This window comes from Arachis duranensis, chromosome 6 (assembly GCF_000817695.3).
Source record: "Arachis duranensis cultivar V14167 chromosome 6, aradu.V14167.gnm2.J7QH, whole genome shotgun sequence".
NCBI lineage: Eukaryota > Viridiplantae > Streptophyta > Magnoliopsida > Fabales > Fabaceae > Arachis > Arachis duranensis.
In genome coordinates, this window is record NC_029777.3 from 91,969,498 (window position 1) to 91,987,331 (window position 17,834).

Consider the following 17,834-nt stretch of genomic DNA (forward strand, 5'->3'; position numbering starts at 1 on the left):
CACTTCTTGGAATAATATTGCACGTGAGGTTGCTAATAGATTAATAGAAGTTCAGAAGGAGGCACTTAAGTTTAATAAAGAGATTTTTTGAAATATTTTTGTTAAAAAGCAGGAGTTAGAGATATAGCTTAATGCGATTCAAATTTCTTTAGAGAAGACTGAAGATTCAATGTTGAGAGCTAAAGAGCAAGATCTTCATAAGGAATTGAATATTATCCTTCTTCAAGAGGAACTGATGTGGTATTAAAAATTTAGGGAGCAGTTGGTGAAGTGTGGAGACAAGAACACAGTTTTTTCATTTCCAAACAGTTATAAGGAGGAAAAAAAATAAGATTCATGGGCTATTTTTAGATGATGGGACTTGGAAAACAGAGACAAATGTGCTTGAAGGAAAAGTAAATTCTTTCTTTCAAAAGCTTTTTTTCAACTAGGAAAGAGATTGATCTTGATGCTATAGGGGATTTTCCTAACCATTCGCTTAGTAGAGAGGTCTGTCGTAGACTTGTGGAGACAATGACTTTAGAAGAAGTGAGAAGGGTTGTGCTGGGTATGAACTCTTTCAAAGCTCCTGGTTTGGATGAATTTCAAGCTCTTTTTATAAGGACTTCTAAAACTCTATCTATCTTGATGTTTAGGGGGTTAGTCAAGAGCGCTTTTGAGGGAGAGTTGCTTAATGCATTCATCTTTGATATCCTTATTGTGCTCATTCTCAAAGTAGAAGTTTTCTCTTCTTTAAAAGAGTTCTGGCCAATCATTCTCTATAATGTCATTTATAAAATTATCAGTAAGGTACCGGTGAATAGGTTTAGACCCTTTTTTACGGAGATAATTTGGTCTCTTCAAAGCAGTTTCATTCCGGGAGAGGAACCACAGAGAACGTTATCATTGCGCAAGAGGTTATGCACTTCATGAGGAACATTAAGTTTAAAAAGGAAACCATTCCCTTCAAGATTGATTTATAAAAAGTATATGACAAGGCGGATTGGAGGTTTCTTGAAGCTTTTCTTTGTAGATTTGGATTTTCAAGAATTACTATCAACATTATCATGAATTGTGTGACTTCATCTTCTTTAGTGATTTTGTAAAATGGAAATAAGCTGCAGAATTTTAATCCTAAGAAAGGGGTTGAGGCAAGGGGACCCTATGTCTTCCTACCTCTTTGTACTTTGCATAGAAAATCTGGCTTGTTTGATTTCTCATAGAGTCTCCCAAGGCTCTTGGATTTCGGTCTTAGTTTCAAAGTAATGGCCTAAAATTTTCCATTTGATGTTTTGTAGATGATCTTTTATTTTTCTACAAAGCTACAAAGTCTTGGGTAGTGGAAGTTATGAGGACCCTAAACATGTTCTCTAAGGCATCGAGCATGAAAGTGAATGTTAATAAATCCAAGGGTCAATATTCAAAGAATATCTCAGCAAGAAGAAAGACGGTTCTCTCTGGTGTTTCTAATATTCGCTTTTGTCAAGACTTAGGCAAGTATCCGAGGTTAATATTAGGCATGATCGGACCTCTAGGAGGACGGCTCAGGAGATTATCAAAAAAATTCAAAGTAAGCTTACTAGTTAGAAGGGGTGTTTGCTTAATAAGGATGATCGTTATGCTTGGTGAAATCGGTAATGGCTTCTATTTCGGTTTATAATATGCAAATTGATCTTCTTTCGAAGTATGCTTGTGATAAGATTAATTCCTTGATGAGGCAATTTTTATGGAAATGTTATGCTAATGGAAAAAGGTTGTCTCTAGTCAACTGGGATATAGTTACTTCTCCTAAGAGGTCAGGTGGTCTTGGGATAAAAGAGTTTCAATGTGCTAATATAGCTCTCTTTGAAAAACTGGTTTGGAATTGCCTTAATAATAAAGACAAGTTATAGGTGCAGGTTCTCACTCACAAATATCTTCAGAATTTATTTTTTATTGGTAATAACAGTTCCTCTAATTCTTCAACTATCTAGAAGCACATTATCAAAGCTTATGATTCTCTCAATGAGGTTTTAAGTAGTATGCTGGAAATTTTTAGCAATCATTATGATATGATGAATGGAATCCTCTTGAAAAAATTGTGTGATCTTACTTCATATATGCATATATCTAAAACTGAATTTACAGTTGGGATTTATGGATCTTGGGATTGGGATAAGCTAGCTACTCCGCTCTCTACAAAGGCTAAGCATATTATTAGCAACTTTAGTTTCTTTTTTCAGACAGGGGAGGATGTTGGGTGAAGATGGTGGCCAGTAGCAACAAAAAAGTAGTGCTAGAGAGGGTTATAGATGGCTTGTAAGGAGGAAATTCAATTGGAGTGATTGTTCTAATTGGTGGTGGCTATGACAACTTAATCTTCATGAGAAGATAAAATTCATTATCTAGCTCAAGTTACATAATGCTCTCCCTACTGAGGTTCTCTGTTTCAAGCATCAGCTGTAAACTCAGATATCTGTCAAAGATTCAATAAGACTCCATAAACTATGGAACATTATTTGAGGGACTATGCGAAATCTATATCTATTTGGTGGATGTTGAATCATTCTTTAGTTGATTCGGTTGGTGGAAGGTCTCTTGAGTCTTGGCTTCAAAGGTCATGCCTGGCAATGAAGCAATATTTGGTGTGAGGCTGTGGCAGGTGTGGAGAAGTAGGTTGGTAGCACGAATTCCCACACCTTCGTACTATTGTACCAGCAAGTGCACTGGGTCGTCCAAATAATACCTGAGCGAGTCAGGGTCGATCCACGAGGATTGTGGTTTGAAGCAAGCTATGGTTATCTTGCAGGTCTTAGTCAGGCGGAATCAGAAGGTTGTTGGATTGATGCAAGGGCAATTAATAATAATGTTGTATATGAAATGAATAAAGCAAAAGAGGTAGAAAATACTGATAGGAATAGGGTTAATGATTAGAGTTGCTTTGCCTTTCTGAATTAACTCTGGTACTACTTTCTTCTTTGCTTGTAAATTATCTTTTCTATGGCAGACTGTATGTGATCAACGCCATGGGCCGTGGTTATTGATCTCCTCTGCTATAGATTGAACGCCATTGGCCGTGGTCATCTAATCTGACGAAGGGTGAAGCGCTTAGCAGTTCATTCTCCTGGTGATCCTACTCAAAATGCCACAGACAAGGTCGAATCTTTCGTATCACAGAACACTACTTCTTTGGATTCTAGCCTATACCACGAAGACCCTAATCTCTCCAGAAATTGGGTGAACTGGTGTCTCGAAAAGTCCCCAACAAAGTCGTGGATTAACCGTCTGAGAGATGTATAAATATAGCTGTTGGCTCGTGCTTTCCAATCACGTATTCACACGAACCCAAGTAGACGCGAGTGTTTGTCAAGCATGTTCGTCTTAATATGATGAACAGAGCTAATTTTCCAGATCATCCTATTCACCACGACGAAGATCGGATATACATCTTAGAGATAGATCAAACACGGATCGAAGAAGAAACAATAGTACTTTTATTAATTCATAGGACTTAGCAGGGCTCTTCCCCTCAACCTAGGAGGTTTAGAAACTCATACTGAAGTAAAATACAAAGTAAAAACGTGAATGGTATGCAAAGTGATTATTAAAGGTCTGAATTACATAAATGTAATTCCTTAAATACTAAACAGATGAGTAGTAAGGGTAAAACAGTCTATTTATTGCTAAAATCCACTTCTGGGGCCTACTTGGTGAGTGTTTGGGCTGAGCTTAGATGAGATCCACATGCTATGAGGTCTCTTGGGTGTGGAATGCCAGCTAGGGGGTCCTCTCTGGGCATTTGTACATTAGTCTCTGCTCTTTGGGCGCTGGACGCCTGAAATGAGGCAGGTGGTTGGCGTTGGACGCCAGTTTTGGACCTTCTAATCCGAAGCAAAGTATGAACTATTATACATTGCTGGAAAGTTCTAGAAGTCAGCTTTTCATAGCCGTTGAGAGAGCTTCATTTAAACTTTTGTAGCTCCAGAAAAGCGCTTCCGAATGCAAGGAGGTCAGATCCAGACAACATTTGCAGTGCTTTCTCTGTCTTTGAATCAGACTTCTGCTCCAACTCCTCAATTTTAGCTAGAAAATACTTGAAATTGTACAAAAACACAAAAACTCATAGTAGAATCCAAAAATGTAATTTTAACACTAAAACATATAAAAAGTTAATAAAAACTAAATAAAAACTACTAAAAACTATATGAAAATGATGTCAAAAAGCATATAAAATATCCACTCATCATAAGTGCAATGACATTTTTAATGCTGAGAGTCCTTGGTCAGATTATAAGGTGGTTGCGAATGCTAAGATCATGGCTAACATTAGAGGTTTGCTGACTAAGAAGCCTTCTCTGTTTCAATGTTTTAATCATTGAATGAATCGGGAACCCTCATTAGGTAACGATTTTAAAATTTACTGTGATGTTAGCCCGTTTTTTTATTCGAATATGGCTGATTTTGATTGTATAATTAGAGACTTTAATGGTGGCTGGGTTATAGATTGTTCGGATAACATTTTTCTCTAGTCTATTTTTAGATGTGAATTATTTGCTGTTTGGAGATGTTTTGTTCTAGTTTAGGACTGTGACATCAAAGATATTATGTGTGAAACTGGCTGCTTGAATATCTTATATCTTCTGAATGACAATATTTATGGTGGTATGTTTGAAATTTTTGATCTAGTTGTAAAGATTAAGAAACTTCTGGCCAGACAATAGATTGTTTATTTTGAGTGGGTTAATTTGCTAATTTGCTTTATTTTCTTGTTTGTTTAGACAATCCCCTAAAAAAAACTTGTGAAAAAAAGAAGACTACAAATTAGGCCATTGTTGTTACAATATCACTTTTACCCTTCTCTCTCTTATATATAGACACACACTTTGCGCGATCCTTTTAGTTAGTTACCTCATTAAGAAAATTATAAATTTATAATTAATAATTCAACTTTGCTTATTCGACCTAATCACTTTCTATCATTATGTAAGTATGAAAGCAACGTACAAAAGGGCAAGAAGATTCATGGAAGTGCAAGGAACAAAAAGGCAAGCCTACTGCATCTTGCATCAACACAAGGTTTAAAGAAGGATCACATTAAGAGAATATAATTTAAACAGCCTAACTATATAAGTGCAAGAAATAAGAATAAAATACAAATAAAATCAATTATAAGAGTCAGATATCAATATGAGCCACTAAATATTACAAGGTACAATTACAAAATCGAATCATCAGGTTCGTATACCTTTCTATATCATACAATATGGGAAAATTATCACGTATGCCATAGTACTTTTATGGAACTTTAATGTTTTTTGTACGATCAAATTATAGGTAAATTTATCTGTCTTGTAGTTTTTTATAAAATGACAAATATAACCCTTTAATAAAAAAGAAAAAAGACAAAAATAGTAACTTTAAAAATGATTCTACAAATAAATGTTAAAATGAAAGGCCATTGTAAATTTAAGGGATCATTTGATATGTAATTTTTCTAAAGTGGTTAAAAAAATACTGTATGAAAAATTTTAGGAGTTAATATATATTTTTTTTTAATTTTTGTCTAATTTTTAAATTAATATTATCTAATATTTTTCTCTTTTATAAGGTATTAATAGATCAAAATTTTTTTAGTGGGTGGACTAGGTGTAAAACATTTTTTTATTATATATTTGAGAATTTTTCAAAAAAAAAACTCTTATTCGTTGGAATATTATTTTTTATTTTTCGGTATGTGCAAAAAAAAAGTAAAAACATATATGACGGTTTGAATATTAATTTTTAATGTTTTAAGTCAACTATTAATTTATACTTTGATTATATATATATATATTTTGGTGACTTAAAAGAAATAAACAAAAACTAAGAATGAAAAAAAACTGCTTAAGAAAGGCAGTCCCGCTGAATACTACTCTCAAATTCTTTTTAAGGCAACGGAAGCTCTACTTGGGGAGAAATGATCCTCATTGCGGTCTTTGCCATGATGTCTGCTACTGTATTTGCATCTCTCAAGATCAACCAAAGATCAGCACGCCATTTCCAAGACATGGTATCTCGAATTTTTAACACCAAAGGATCAATAAACCCAGAACAATCTTGTAAATTATTGACAATAGTAAAAGCCTCCACACAATCTGTCTCACATATAATGTCTCTTTGTCCCGAGTCCCATGCTAAAAGAAAGCCTCTCCAAATAGCAAACAACTCTCCTTGCAAAATGCTACGACTCTCAATTGTTCCCAGACAGCCTCGTTGCCACCATCCTTTCCAATCTCTGCTAACACAAGCAAAATCAACTCGAGCACCACTGCCAGGATAGCTAGCATCACAATTAATCTTAAAGGTACCCACTGAGGGGAGAATCCAAGAGCCACTAATGGTTGAGGGGATAGACAGTCGTTGCAACTCAAAAATATTTCGGAGCTCCTTTTCCAAGGACAAAGCCATACCAATCACCTTGTCTGTGGTCCAATGGTCGTGAGGATAACCAATTACCTTGTCTATAGTCAAATGCTCATGAGGATGAAAGATCTCGTTATTCCTCGATCGCCAAATCCACCAGAGACCAGAAAAGAATCTAAACGGGTGTTGTTTGCTATTATGTAAGAACCAACTCATCAAATCCACTGGTTGATCGGAGATCCCTAAAGCTTGCCAAACAAGTTGGGCTTTTGGACAATCCCGAATACAATGTAATACCGATTCCTGACCTGAGAAACATCGTGGACAGCTATCCGTGTGCGAAATGCCCCTCCTAAAACGACAAGAAAACCTCTTATTTTTTTATGTATTTCTCTTGTACATAATATATTTATTAATTTATAATTATTAATGTTACTAATATTTAGTATAGCTGCAGAATACATTAATATATATTATAATGTGTATATTATTTTTATTATATATTTTATATAAATAGTTAATTTAGTAAATAATTATTAATATACATATAGTATAAATAGACATTTTATTCTTGATTGTTATTAATATAGTTTTAAACATTACCTAAAAATAATAATTCATAAGGAGGTATATATTGTTGCTATATAGTAAAAATATTTATTTACAAATATTAATTCATACTATGATACATAAATATTATTCAAGTGTTATTATTTTAAAATTGTAATGGAACACATTTACGGAATTTATATATTATACTCTTGTGTGAATTATGTTAAATTTTATAATTTATTTATTGTATAATTATCCGTTAAATTCTATAAATAAGAATCTAATTAAGACACAAAAAATACACTTTAGTAATTAATTTTCAATATAACCTACTTAATAAGAATAATTCAAACAAAGTACTTTGTTATTTTATATATTTTCACGATTTCAATTTATATAAAAGTAGTTTTACCTACAATTCAAGATTTATATACAGTGATGATCAGATTTTAGTTACTATATTGTAATTAATTTTTTTATTTTTGTATAAATAGTACATAAATAAATAGTGAGTTAATTTTGATAATTTTAAATTGATAATGTCCCTCTTTTAAAAAAATTGATAATATCTCTCTCAAATTCATATATATAAGTATATTACTTTTAATGTAAAATATATTGTTATTGAATTTTCATCAAATTAGACTAACATTATAATTTTAAAGATAATTCTTAAATATTTTTTTATTAAGTAAAAAATATTATATTTTTTGTCAATTAAATAAATTTTAATTTTTTATTATTATATTTTATATTAATGCCTTAAATTGAGAGTTTAAAATTTACTAAAATTTAGGGCCGGGTTTAAAACTTAGGATTAAAAGTTTAGAATTTAGAATTCAAAAATTAAGATTTATAGTTTATAGCATTTAAAGAGCATTGCACTCTTTACCTTTTTCCAGAGCACAATAGCATTATTTTAATTAGAATACTCTAAATATTTTTTTTTCAAAAAAATAATCTAATAAATATACATCACAAACTAAATTTAAGTACGTATGAAATTATTACTTAATTATTTTATCTATTTTCATTCATATATATTTATGTCATTTATAATATTTACATAATATTAATTTTCTATTCAAATTTTTTAATGATAATATAATTTTAATTTTATTAACATATACCTTAAAGAAATATTTTAACAGTATCATGAAAAAATATTTTATTAAAAAATTATAAAAAATAGCTTTTATATTTTTAATGTATTAAATATATTAAAAAATTAGAATTTTTAATTATTATACTATTAAATGTATTTTTAAAAAGTGATATGAAGATTATTTTTGCGAAAGTATTTTATTATAATTCATTATCTTTTTCAAACATAACAAAAACATATATTTTTATGGTTGCATCTAAAACGTTTTGGTAAAAATAAAATTTGAATATTAATCTTTTGGTGAATATTATTTATTGAGATTATTAGATTATGATAAATATAAAAGTTCATATTAAAATGAATGTTATAAAATAAATTTATAATAAAGATAATATTTTAAAATATAAAGATATAAAAAATATCTAAATTAAATATTTATTTACTGTAAAAAAATTGTATATATATTACAAAAGTTTAAATAATATATGTGTGTGTAATATTTTATTAAATAAAAATATTTTATTAAATATTATTTCAATTATATTAAAAATCTAAATAAAATAATAATTATTTTGTAACAAAAATACTAGTTGAAAAAAAACCCACTCATATTAATCTATCAGTCCATCACAACGTTCAGCTCTTTCCAATACAAACTGATTAAAGGACAAGATGGTAACTTTATTTCTCATTATGTGGGTGAAGGGAAGTGTAAGTTACTTCTCTACTATGCTCTTCAAACAAATAATTTCACGTATAAAATTCTCACTTTCATCTCATCCTTCGTTATATTTTATTATAAATCTTATTAGTTAAAATGATGGGAACAACAATGTTCTATTAAAGTACCACGTATACTTGAACAGCTTCCTACAATATATATACACAAACACACTTAATAGTCCCTTTAATTAATTATCTCGTGAAGAAAATTGTAACTAATATATAATTTAATTTTGCTTAGAGCATTATAAAACAATTCTTCGGCTTAAACAGATTCAATAATTATAAAACAGTTTTTTGGCCTAAACAATGTCAAGTGTAACTATGTATATGAAATAGCAGTTCAAAAGGACGGATTTAAATCCTCTAAAGTTTGAATTTTACTTTAGAGAGTAAAGTGTAATCTTACTCTTGAATGATTTCTCTTTCATATTTATTCTTGGTCCCACATATGAAATAAATGGTGAAAGATCTCACTTTATCTTCTAAAATAAAATTCAAACTTTAGAGGTCCCAAAAGGACAAGACTCATAGAAGGTGCAGAGAGTAAAAAAAAACAGTTCGTTGGGCAAGCATTCTGCGTGCGCAAGGTTCAAACAAAGATCATATCCAAAAAGTATAATATAAGCTATCTAGCCTGATAAGGGCGAAAAGTAAAAATAAAAATAAAATCAATTATACGAGTAAAATATCAATATGAGCCACTAAATATTACAAATTACAATTACAAAATCGAATCCTCTGATCCGTATGCCTCTCTCTATCATACAACAAAATGTGCTAATGGATATGTAGCTTCACATTATTTTCATGAAGCACCATGCAGGACAAACCAATTTCGTCCTCCCAAGAATTTTGAAGAAACAATGCTATTATATGAATGAATTTAGACAATTGTCCTAATAATCAATTGTGTACTTTATTCTTGTCATCATTATCATTGTCTTCATTGCAAAACAATTCCAACATTTGCAAAAGTCAGCCATGTCAATAATAGTAATATCTTCAAATGAAGCAGATGCACGAGTAGAGTTCTTCACTCCAAATCCAAACCCTTTTTCATAGACTCATAGACCAAGTAAGTGATACTTGCCGATGGCACCACTTTGAGTAGGTTAGGGAATATTCCTTTGTAGAATCCCCTAAACCCTTCATGTTTCATGGTTTTCCTGAATACATCACCCATTCCACTATAAGTACTTTGAGCCTGCATTCTGAAATCAACAGCTATGTCAGTATATAATTTCCATACAGAGCCAAGGTGATTTAGTTTAATTACTAAATATTCAAGTAACAATTTAAGACAGTTTACAGCGAAAGATCACCTTGTTCTGATGACCTGCAATGGGTAAACACATGACGCTCCAAGGGCTCCCGATATAGTACCACATCCCAATTGCACAAGAGGACCAGGTTCTGCAGAAAATAGCAGATTTTCAATAAACAACTGGAGGGCACATCAGGAATAGGGCATAACAAATGAACTAGTTAATTAATTTCTCTACCTCCTTCATGAAGAATATACTTCTTGGACATATCCTTCAAGGTCTCATATGCAGCAAGATCTATACCAGCATACGGGATAATCCCCAGAAGTGAAGGAACCAGTCCCCTATAAAATGCACGTGGTCCTTCTTGAACCCATATATCTCTGGACAGAGTTCCAAGACTAGGAATCCTTCCACCTTCACAAGCATGGGTTTGTAGTCGTGTTTTAACAAGATCCATGGGATATATTGCAGTTTGAGCAACAGCGCCTGCTATACCACCAGCTAGCAGCCGGCCCATAGTTCCAACATCTGACTTTACCTCTTCTCCTCTAGCATTTACAATGGCAGTCTTCAGCATCTCATAGGTATAAAATCTAATGGCACTCTCAGGGGCAACCTTAAGAACGTTTAAGCCATTGCCTCGAAAAAATCCTAAAAAACCACCTTCTTTCCATATATCTTTTACAGCTGGCATTATACGGGCTCGTGTTGTCTGGACTTGCAATACAACCTTTAGGCGATCAAGGGGGGCTGTTGCTGTGCGTGATGCAGCACCAGCTACTCCTCCTGCAATCAAATACCTACTTGCATGAATGTGCTTACTAATGCCTGCAGGTATAACAGTTTGTTCCCCAATATCAACCATGCATATCCTCTCCAAATAATGGTAAATGTTCTCCATAGTTGCTTCATGAGGGTAAAGCAGCAGAAAATCTCGCCATTCTTCAAATGTTATAACCCCATTGTTATCCTTATCTACACGCTCAACAAAACGAGCGAGCTCCTTATCATCAATCTGGATCCCTACAATAGAGAGACTAGTGTGGCTTATAGAATGAAACAGTCAACAAAAAATCACTAAATCAAGAAATACTAAAACACATAAACAAGACTAAACCAAATGAACTAGAGACCTGCTAGCCAGCTTCAACATTTGCAATAAAGATAGAAATCAAACAGCTTATAGGGTGCAATTTGCCAATCAAACACTGAAGGCAGGTAAAAAGAAAATTGCTAACACTCTGTAATGTGTCAATCAAATGACATGCAGAGGTGGTACTTTGATATTTTGACATCAGAGTATGTTAGTGTAATTCACGGGCTGGTTTAATATAATAGAACCAAGAAACAGGTAAACCACTTAGTCAATAAGACTATCTGTAAGTTTGATTGCTCTAACATGATATTTTTCACTTGCCCTTCCCCTACAACTTTCCACAATGCTGCTGGAGCCTGTACAGAAAAACAATATAGCACACATATTGTTTTCAATTTGAAGAAATACGCCAAAGTATTAAACATTCAATAATGGCTTCTCTGAATGCCACATATATCTCCAAACCAAGACAGGTGTAGAGTTCTGTTGATTGAACTTGCACATCTAACCATCCTAGCCCAACCAATTAGATGTTAGACGTCGCTCTTTCTCGACTAACCTTCCTGACATCATCAAACCAATAAAGAGGGGAGGGAGAGAGAGAGAGAAAAAGGAGCTGTTTGTGCTCTTGGCACCAAAAACCATCATTAGGTGGTGTTAACAAAACAATTAATGCAGCCTCACGAGGGCCTGGTTACTGAACTTCAGGAAACACAAACACCAGTATCAACTTTATTAACTATTTTAACCAGTGAACTTAAATTTTACTGCCCTAGATGTTGTGCATAATTCTTTCTCAATCTATTCATCCTGGAATAATCAAAACCGGTAAAAGTGAAGCACTCAACACAACTAAGTAATTGGACAATCAATTTGCATCTCAAAATTCCACATAAACACTAAAAAACAAGAAATCCTTGTTAACCATAAAACAGACCATATTCCTCTCGTGTTCTTCCAGATTTTTTCATTAGAGTGATATTATATGAACATCTAAACTGTTCACATGGAGTTCACCGAGAACTAAAAATGAAGAACACAGAGATTGGTAGTTTGGATTCTCAAAAAAATTTCCTTATAAGATGAGAATGAGTTTAAAAGCAGCAGATACACTATGAACAAAACCATACTTTACTTTCTATAACATAATTACATAAAACTGTGACGCAGTTTTAACCAGATTCAGACAGTCTTATTGGTGTTGCTATACATGAATGGATGAAAAGTTCCATGCTTGGTAAAATTTAGTACACTGTACATCTAACACTTAGGCTGAGTTTGTTTTTCGAGACTAAGAAAGTATTGTGTTTGGGTTAGTATTGTGTTTGGTAACCCTGGAACTAAAATTTCATAGTACCGCCAAAAAGTGGAGACACAGGATACTAGAATTTCTAGGACGAAAACTGGAACTTTAATAATATTTCTTTTCAAAATACTCTCATTTAACTTTTCAAATTCTAAATCTACCCTTCAATCTCCATATTTATCTTAAACTAAACATGATATTGGGACGTAACTTAGTCTTGTACATTTTATACCAAACACAATACAGAGATTTAATTTAGTCTCTGTCTCCCAGTCTCAGACTCTCTTCCAAACGCAGCCTTATAAAACCAATTGTAAGTTCATAACTACTCCCTCCGTCCATCAATATAAGTCACTTCATTTTCAAATTTTGTCTAAATCTAAGTCACTTGAGTAGTTTAAGAATATCTTAATATCTTTTTTTCCCCTTTATCCCTATTCATTAATTTATATTGAATAATCATTCTACAAAGAATATTTTAATATCTTTTTGCTCACCAATATCCCTATTCAATAATTAGTAATTCAAATATACTATGTTCACACAAAAAATCAATCACCAAATCAACTACGGTGTATTTGTATATAAATACATGTGTTGTTTAACTAATTTTCAATGTGTATTTTGTATTTCATGGTGTACAAATGGCTGATTTAGTGGCTGTACACGTAGTTTTTAATAATTATATATGCACTAGCATTTACGCTAAGAGAATGTTACTGTCAATATAATCTAAAGTGTAAACACTTCAAATATTGTTGAAGTTAACATCAATGTTAAATCCAAGTAAGATCATATATATGAGAAAGGATACAAAAATACGAAGCAAAAGGGAAGAATAACATGCCTGCTCTAACAAGTGCCTCCCAGAGCTCCTCAGGGAGAATGGATCCATTGTGCTCGACATCGATAGCTTGAAAAATGCGGTAGAGCTCAAGTTCCTTCTCATCCATGTACTTCTTGAACTCATCGTAGTCCACCCTCCCATCCTTGTTCTTGTCACAAGCGTTCAGAAGGTCCCTGGCGTACTTGTACTCCGAAGGAATCTGAAGCGCCGAAAGCCCTGCCTCGATGTGTGCGTATTCCAGGTAACCGCAATTCTCCTTGTCGAAGAACCCGAACATCTCGCGAATACGACTCTCACGTGCCTCCTTCGTCTCCTGTGACGCCAGCAGCACGTGATCCATCGTCACTGGAGGGTTGCTACTGCTCCGCTTCGACGCTCGCGGTGGTGGTGGTGCTGCTGCTGCCGCCTCCTCGCCCTCGCTCTTCTTCTTCGGCTTCAACCCCATCGATGCAAGAGAAGTTACCATAACCAGAAAATTGGAAGACAAAAAATTGTTAGTTACGCTAACGGAATTCGATTCCCCCAATGTGAGTGTAGTGTAGTGTGTTAAAGGAGCAACTTGGCCATTATTGAATTGGCGATGATTAAAATAGTAGCGTTAGGGATCGAATAAAAGAGGAAGACGGGTTGGGGAGCAGCATATTCTTCTGCTTTCTGCGAATTGGGGAAATCGGTTTTTTTCCCCCTTAAAAAAAAAAGAGGGGAGTGGGAATTGGGGAATTCAACGAAACGCGGAAAACGACGAGTGGGAACGATGATTGCGTAAACGACGGGAGGTGGAAAGAATTGAACAGACTTGAATACTTTTCTTCTCTTTTTTTTTCCGTTCTGAGGGCTTTATGATTCGATGGGAAGGGTGGCGCCGCCGTGGAGGGAGGGAGTGATTATTACCGGCGGTGATGGCAAGATGCGTCTCCGGCGATTCCGGATGTGTTGAACAACGTGCCAGTCGTCATCGCAGAAAAGAGGATTTTGATTCTGGCGTATAGTTAAAAGAATATTTAATAACATAAAAAAATGCAAATAAAATTTTAAAATAATATAAGAACGTGATCGTAGTGAATCCAACAGTGTGAGACGCAGAGAAGTTTGGAGTTTGGAATTTTCTTTTTAATTTTATTTTATTTTAATTAGTGTTTGTGACGTGTGAGACTGTGAGCTGTGAGATTTTATTTTTGGAAGCTATTTATTATGCAATTTTCCATTTTTCCTAGTGTTAAGTGTATAGCAAACCGCAATCACTTTTTTGTTTCTTATTTAAACCGCTTACCATGAATGAATTATTGAATTCAGTTATTTGGAGAAGAAAAATTCATAAGAACATAATTGAAAATTTAAAATATGACCAAAAAGTAGTCATTATTGTTCAAGAGAACGCGTGGTTGGCGTGCTTCTACTCTGGCAACCTTATGCACAAAAACCTACTAATTGTTTGAAAAATAAAATAATTAAAAACTGTATAATAATATATAATATAGACATCATGTTAAACGTGGGAATAACGTAACCAACAACCACCAGTTCCGTTACATCGATAGGACATAGGAGTTAATAACTTGAGCACAATACACACGCTTCATATACATAGAGGGAGATAAGAAAATAAAAACTAACTAATAGGAGTTTTAATAACTTGAGCACAATACATACGCTTCATAAGAAAGTAAGAAGTGAGGAACATTCAGTTTTGTAATTGATGCTTTAGCTTCTCCAGAGCTGCCATAGCTGCCATTTGCTTCAGTTGTCTCTCCTCATTGAGTCTCCTTGCGGATTCAGCTTCCTCAACTCTGCCCATCAATTTTGTGTCAGCTTCCAGCCTTCTTCTCTTTAAGTCACCAAGACGAGACTCGATCGTCGCGCTCTCCAGTTCACAAGATTTCAGTTGGTTCTGCTTCTCGTGGAGCTCGGCCTTCATACGCAAGACTTCTTCACGAAGCGTTTTCCCTTTCAAGTTACATGCTATGAACATGGCCTCGGTCTCGACAGTTTCTTCCTGGATCTGTGCCAGCTTCATTTTCTCCTCTTCGATAATTCGATTGGATTCGCCCAGAGTGAGGCGATTCTCCATGGACTTGTCGATTTCTGCTATGGCTGAAACATTATTGATATAGTCCCAAACATGGTCAGAAAAGAGCTTATAGTCAGCAGTAAGAACAAGCTCCTGCAATATCTTAAAACAGCCATCCACCGCTACTCTAATAGAGTCATGATCATGAATATCCAGGTCCTCGAGTTCTGTGAGAAACTCACGAAGCATATATGACACCATTTTCTTTCTTCTTTCGGCCTCCGACATTAGCTTCCGTTTGGTGCCTTGTGTCACTGTTAGCATAGCACTAACACCTCCAGGAACCTCAGTTTGCATAACATCATCTCCGGAAATCTGACCCAAAACCGTAGTATCGCTACCTCTTGAAGAAAGTTGTGCGTCTTCATTAAGGCTAGTGACGGTAGACTGATTGCATTCAGGAGGACTATCGCCGGCAGTTGGGTGTTCAGAATCAGAGATCTCATCATAGGATGTGAAAGTGCCTTCAAAGAAGAGACACAATCAACAAATAAAATTTAGACAATAACAGGAATTTTGGATCATGCAACAAACAAAGAGCAGAGTTTAGGGGAATTTTTGAATTCCAGGCTCTGTGGGGAATGTAAAAAAAATTCAGCTGTCCTAACCAACCCATTGAAAAACACCCTTCATTTAAATTAGATCAAGACTCGAGAAGTTCACACGACATCCCTAATGAAAATTTTTAAGAGGTGCTCATCTACTACAGCGAAAGTTAATCTTTGTGATCAAGACAAATGGTGTTGATTACTTGTAGCTTGAGGTGACATTTAATTTTGTTGAAGAAAAAGAAAGGCATAAGAGCAAGTCTCAAGTCTTTCCAATTACTATTCTACAATCACTATGACTTTGATTGCATGGATTTGGAGTTTTTAAAGAATCAAGTAAGATAAACAAATCAAATGATCCCCTTGGTCTGAGAAAAGCAGCAGCAAGATTATTCCTAAAAATGTGAATGTGCCTTTCACCTGTTGGAGGTGCATTATCACCAATAGCATCATTGAAACTGTTGTTGCCGAATAGATTTTGTCGGCAAGTTAGCCCTGTTGCAAATCTTGACCGGAATGACTCCGCTTCCTTGTCAAAGTCATCCCAGTTCACATCTTCCGCATCAAGATCATCATCAATAACCTCAAATTCGTTTAAACCAACTTGTCTTGGAGGGGTTGCCTTTGGAGATGTGTCATCACCCAGTGGAACCTCAGGTATGGCGTTCAAGGAGGGAGCCTCCGAAATGTCCATCGCTGTCATGCTTTCCGGATGATCGACAAGTAATTCACCACTCCCACTCAAGCCCGTAATTCGCTGCTTACCACGCAGTTCATCCTCTGTCACAATGAATCCACAGTTTCCATGTCCCTGTTTGAAACAATCAGATATTACAATAAATAAAATTATGGTTATAAAGAAACAATATTCTAGGGAAATCCATGTCCAAGATTTTTTTTGTTATTATTTTTTGATAAAAGAACTTCATTAAGATGGTTAGAAAAACAATACAAGGAGAAGGAAGATACAGCCAGCAAAACCAAAAGTAGAGCAAGCATCACTTTCAAATCCCTCATCATGAAATCGATATAGATAAATAAAATATGAGCTACCTTTCTTGTATGCCACAGATCATAACATGCCACTACCACCCTATCCTTCCCACTTCCAAATTTTTCTCAAGAACAAAATGAATATTGAAAACTGTAATAGTGTTGTATATGCCTAGAATATGTGAACAACATGCATTTATAAGTACCAAAATGAATATTACAAACTACAAAACAGCATTTAAGTCTTCATGTTTTCTAAAAGAGGTAAAAAAGAGGTCATCATCACAAATGTCACAAATCAAGGGCAAAGCTATTAAGAAATAACTCCAAACCAAAAATGAAGCAACAGAAGATCATGCATGCATACCGGTTGAACAGGACAAATAAAACGGAACTTTCTATCAGCATTGGGGTCCCTCTCTTTTGCACAAACCCCTGCACCGCACTCACAAACAGGGTACTTATACGGCGGAGGATGAAAGTATTCTTCATCCCTAGGTGGTTCATTACAGAATCCAATAAACCCTTTACACTGTTTCCCCTACACTCCAAAAACGACAAAGCTTAGTTAAATCACAAAGAAAAGGAACAAATTTGAAGGGGTTGGAAGCATACCTCTTTGATTGGGCAAACATAGAACTTCTTTCCGAAGTTCTTAGTAGACTTTGAAGTCTTCACCAAGCAGAATCCGTACCCACAGCGGCAATATATGTTATCGGGGATCGGAGAGGAACCGTTACTGTGAAGAGCAAGAGGACATTGTCTGTACCAGTGACCTTTCTTGCCACAATTGAAGCACGTTGAGTAATCTCGTGTTCTTGAGCCCTGTTCTTGGGTGGGTCGAGATGGGTTTTCAGGAGTGTATGGAACAAATTGAGGTTGGGTTGTGGGTTTTGATGGTGTGTTAGAAAGAGGCATGGCCATTTTAGTTTCTGCTTCACACATTCTTCTTCTTCTTGACTGAA

General features: G+C 34.5%; 2 protein-coding genes across 4 annotated transcripts in view; both read right to left on the minus strand.

Moving 5' to 3' along the window:
- Positions 1–9,394: 9,394 nt before the first annotated feature.
- LOC107494615 (calcium-dependent mitochondrial ATP-magnesium/phosphate carrier protein 3) lies at positions 9,395–14,308 on the minus strand. Of its 3 annotated transcripts, none has more exons than XM_016115657.3 (4): positions 13,261–14,308; positions 10,246–11,034; positions 10,066–10,156; positions 9,395–9,947 (listed from the first exon to the last, which is right to left on the minus strand). In XM_016115657.3, exons 1-4 carry the CDS (start codon positions 13,724–13,726, stop codon positions 9,899–9,901), a joined length of 1,395 nt encoding a protein of 464 aa, XP_015971143.1. In that variant the 5' UTR covers positions 13,727–14,308; the 3' UTR covers positions 9,395–9,898. The 3 variants fall into 3 exon arrangements, with proteins under 3 accessions (XP_015971143.1, XP_015971142.1, XP_052118834.1); XM_016115656.3 differs by having other exon boundaries at positions 9,395–9,954; positions 13,261–14,300; XM_052262874.1 differs by having other exon boundaries at positions 9,395–9,954; positions 10,246–11,026; positions 13,261–13,400.
- A 415-nt stretch (positions 14,309–14,723) lies between these two features.
- Positions 14,724–17,834, minus strand: part of LOC107494613 (uncharacterized) — a gene marked incomplete in the record, with an annotated part of 3,457 nt that continues 346 nt past the window's right edge. Inside the window, 4 exon segments of the mRNA XM_016115654.3 lie at positions 14,724–15,792; positions 16,297–16,687; positions 17,237–17,410; positions 17,485–17,834. Of these exon segments, the coding sequence (XP_015971140.1) occupies positions 14,942–15,792; positions 16,297–16,687; positions 17,237–17,410; positions 17,485–17,814 (1,746 nt within the window).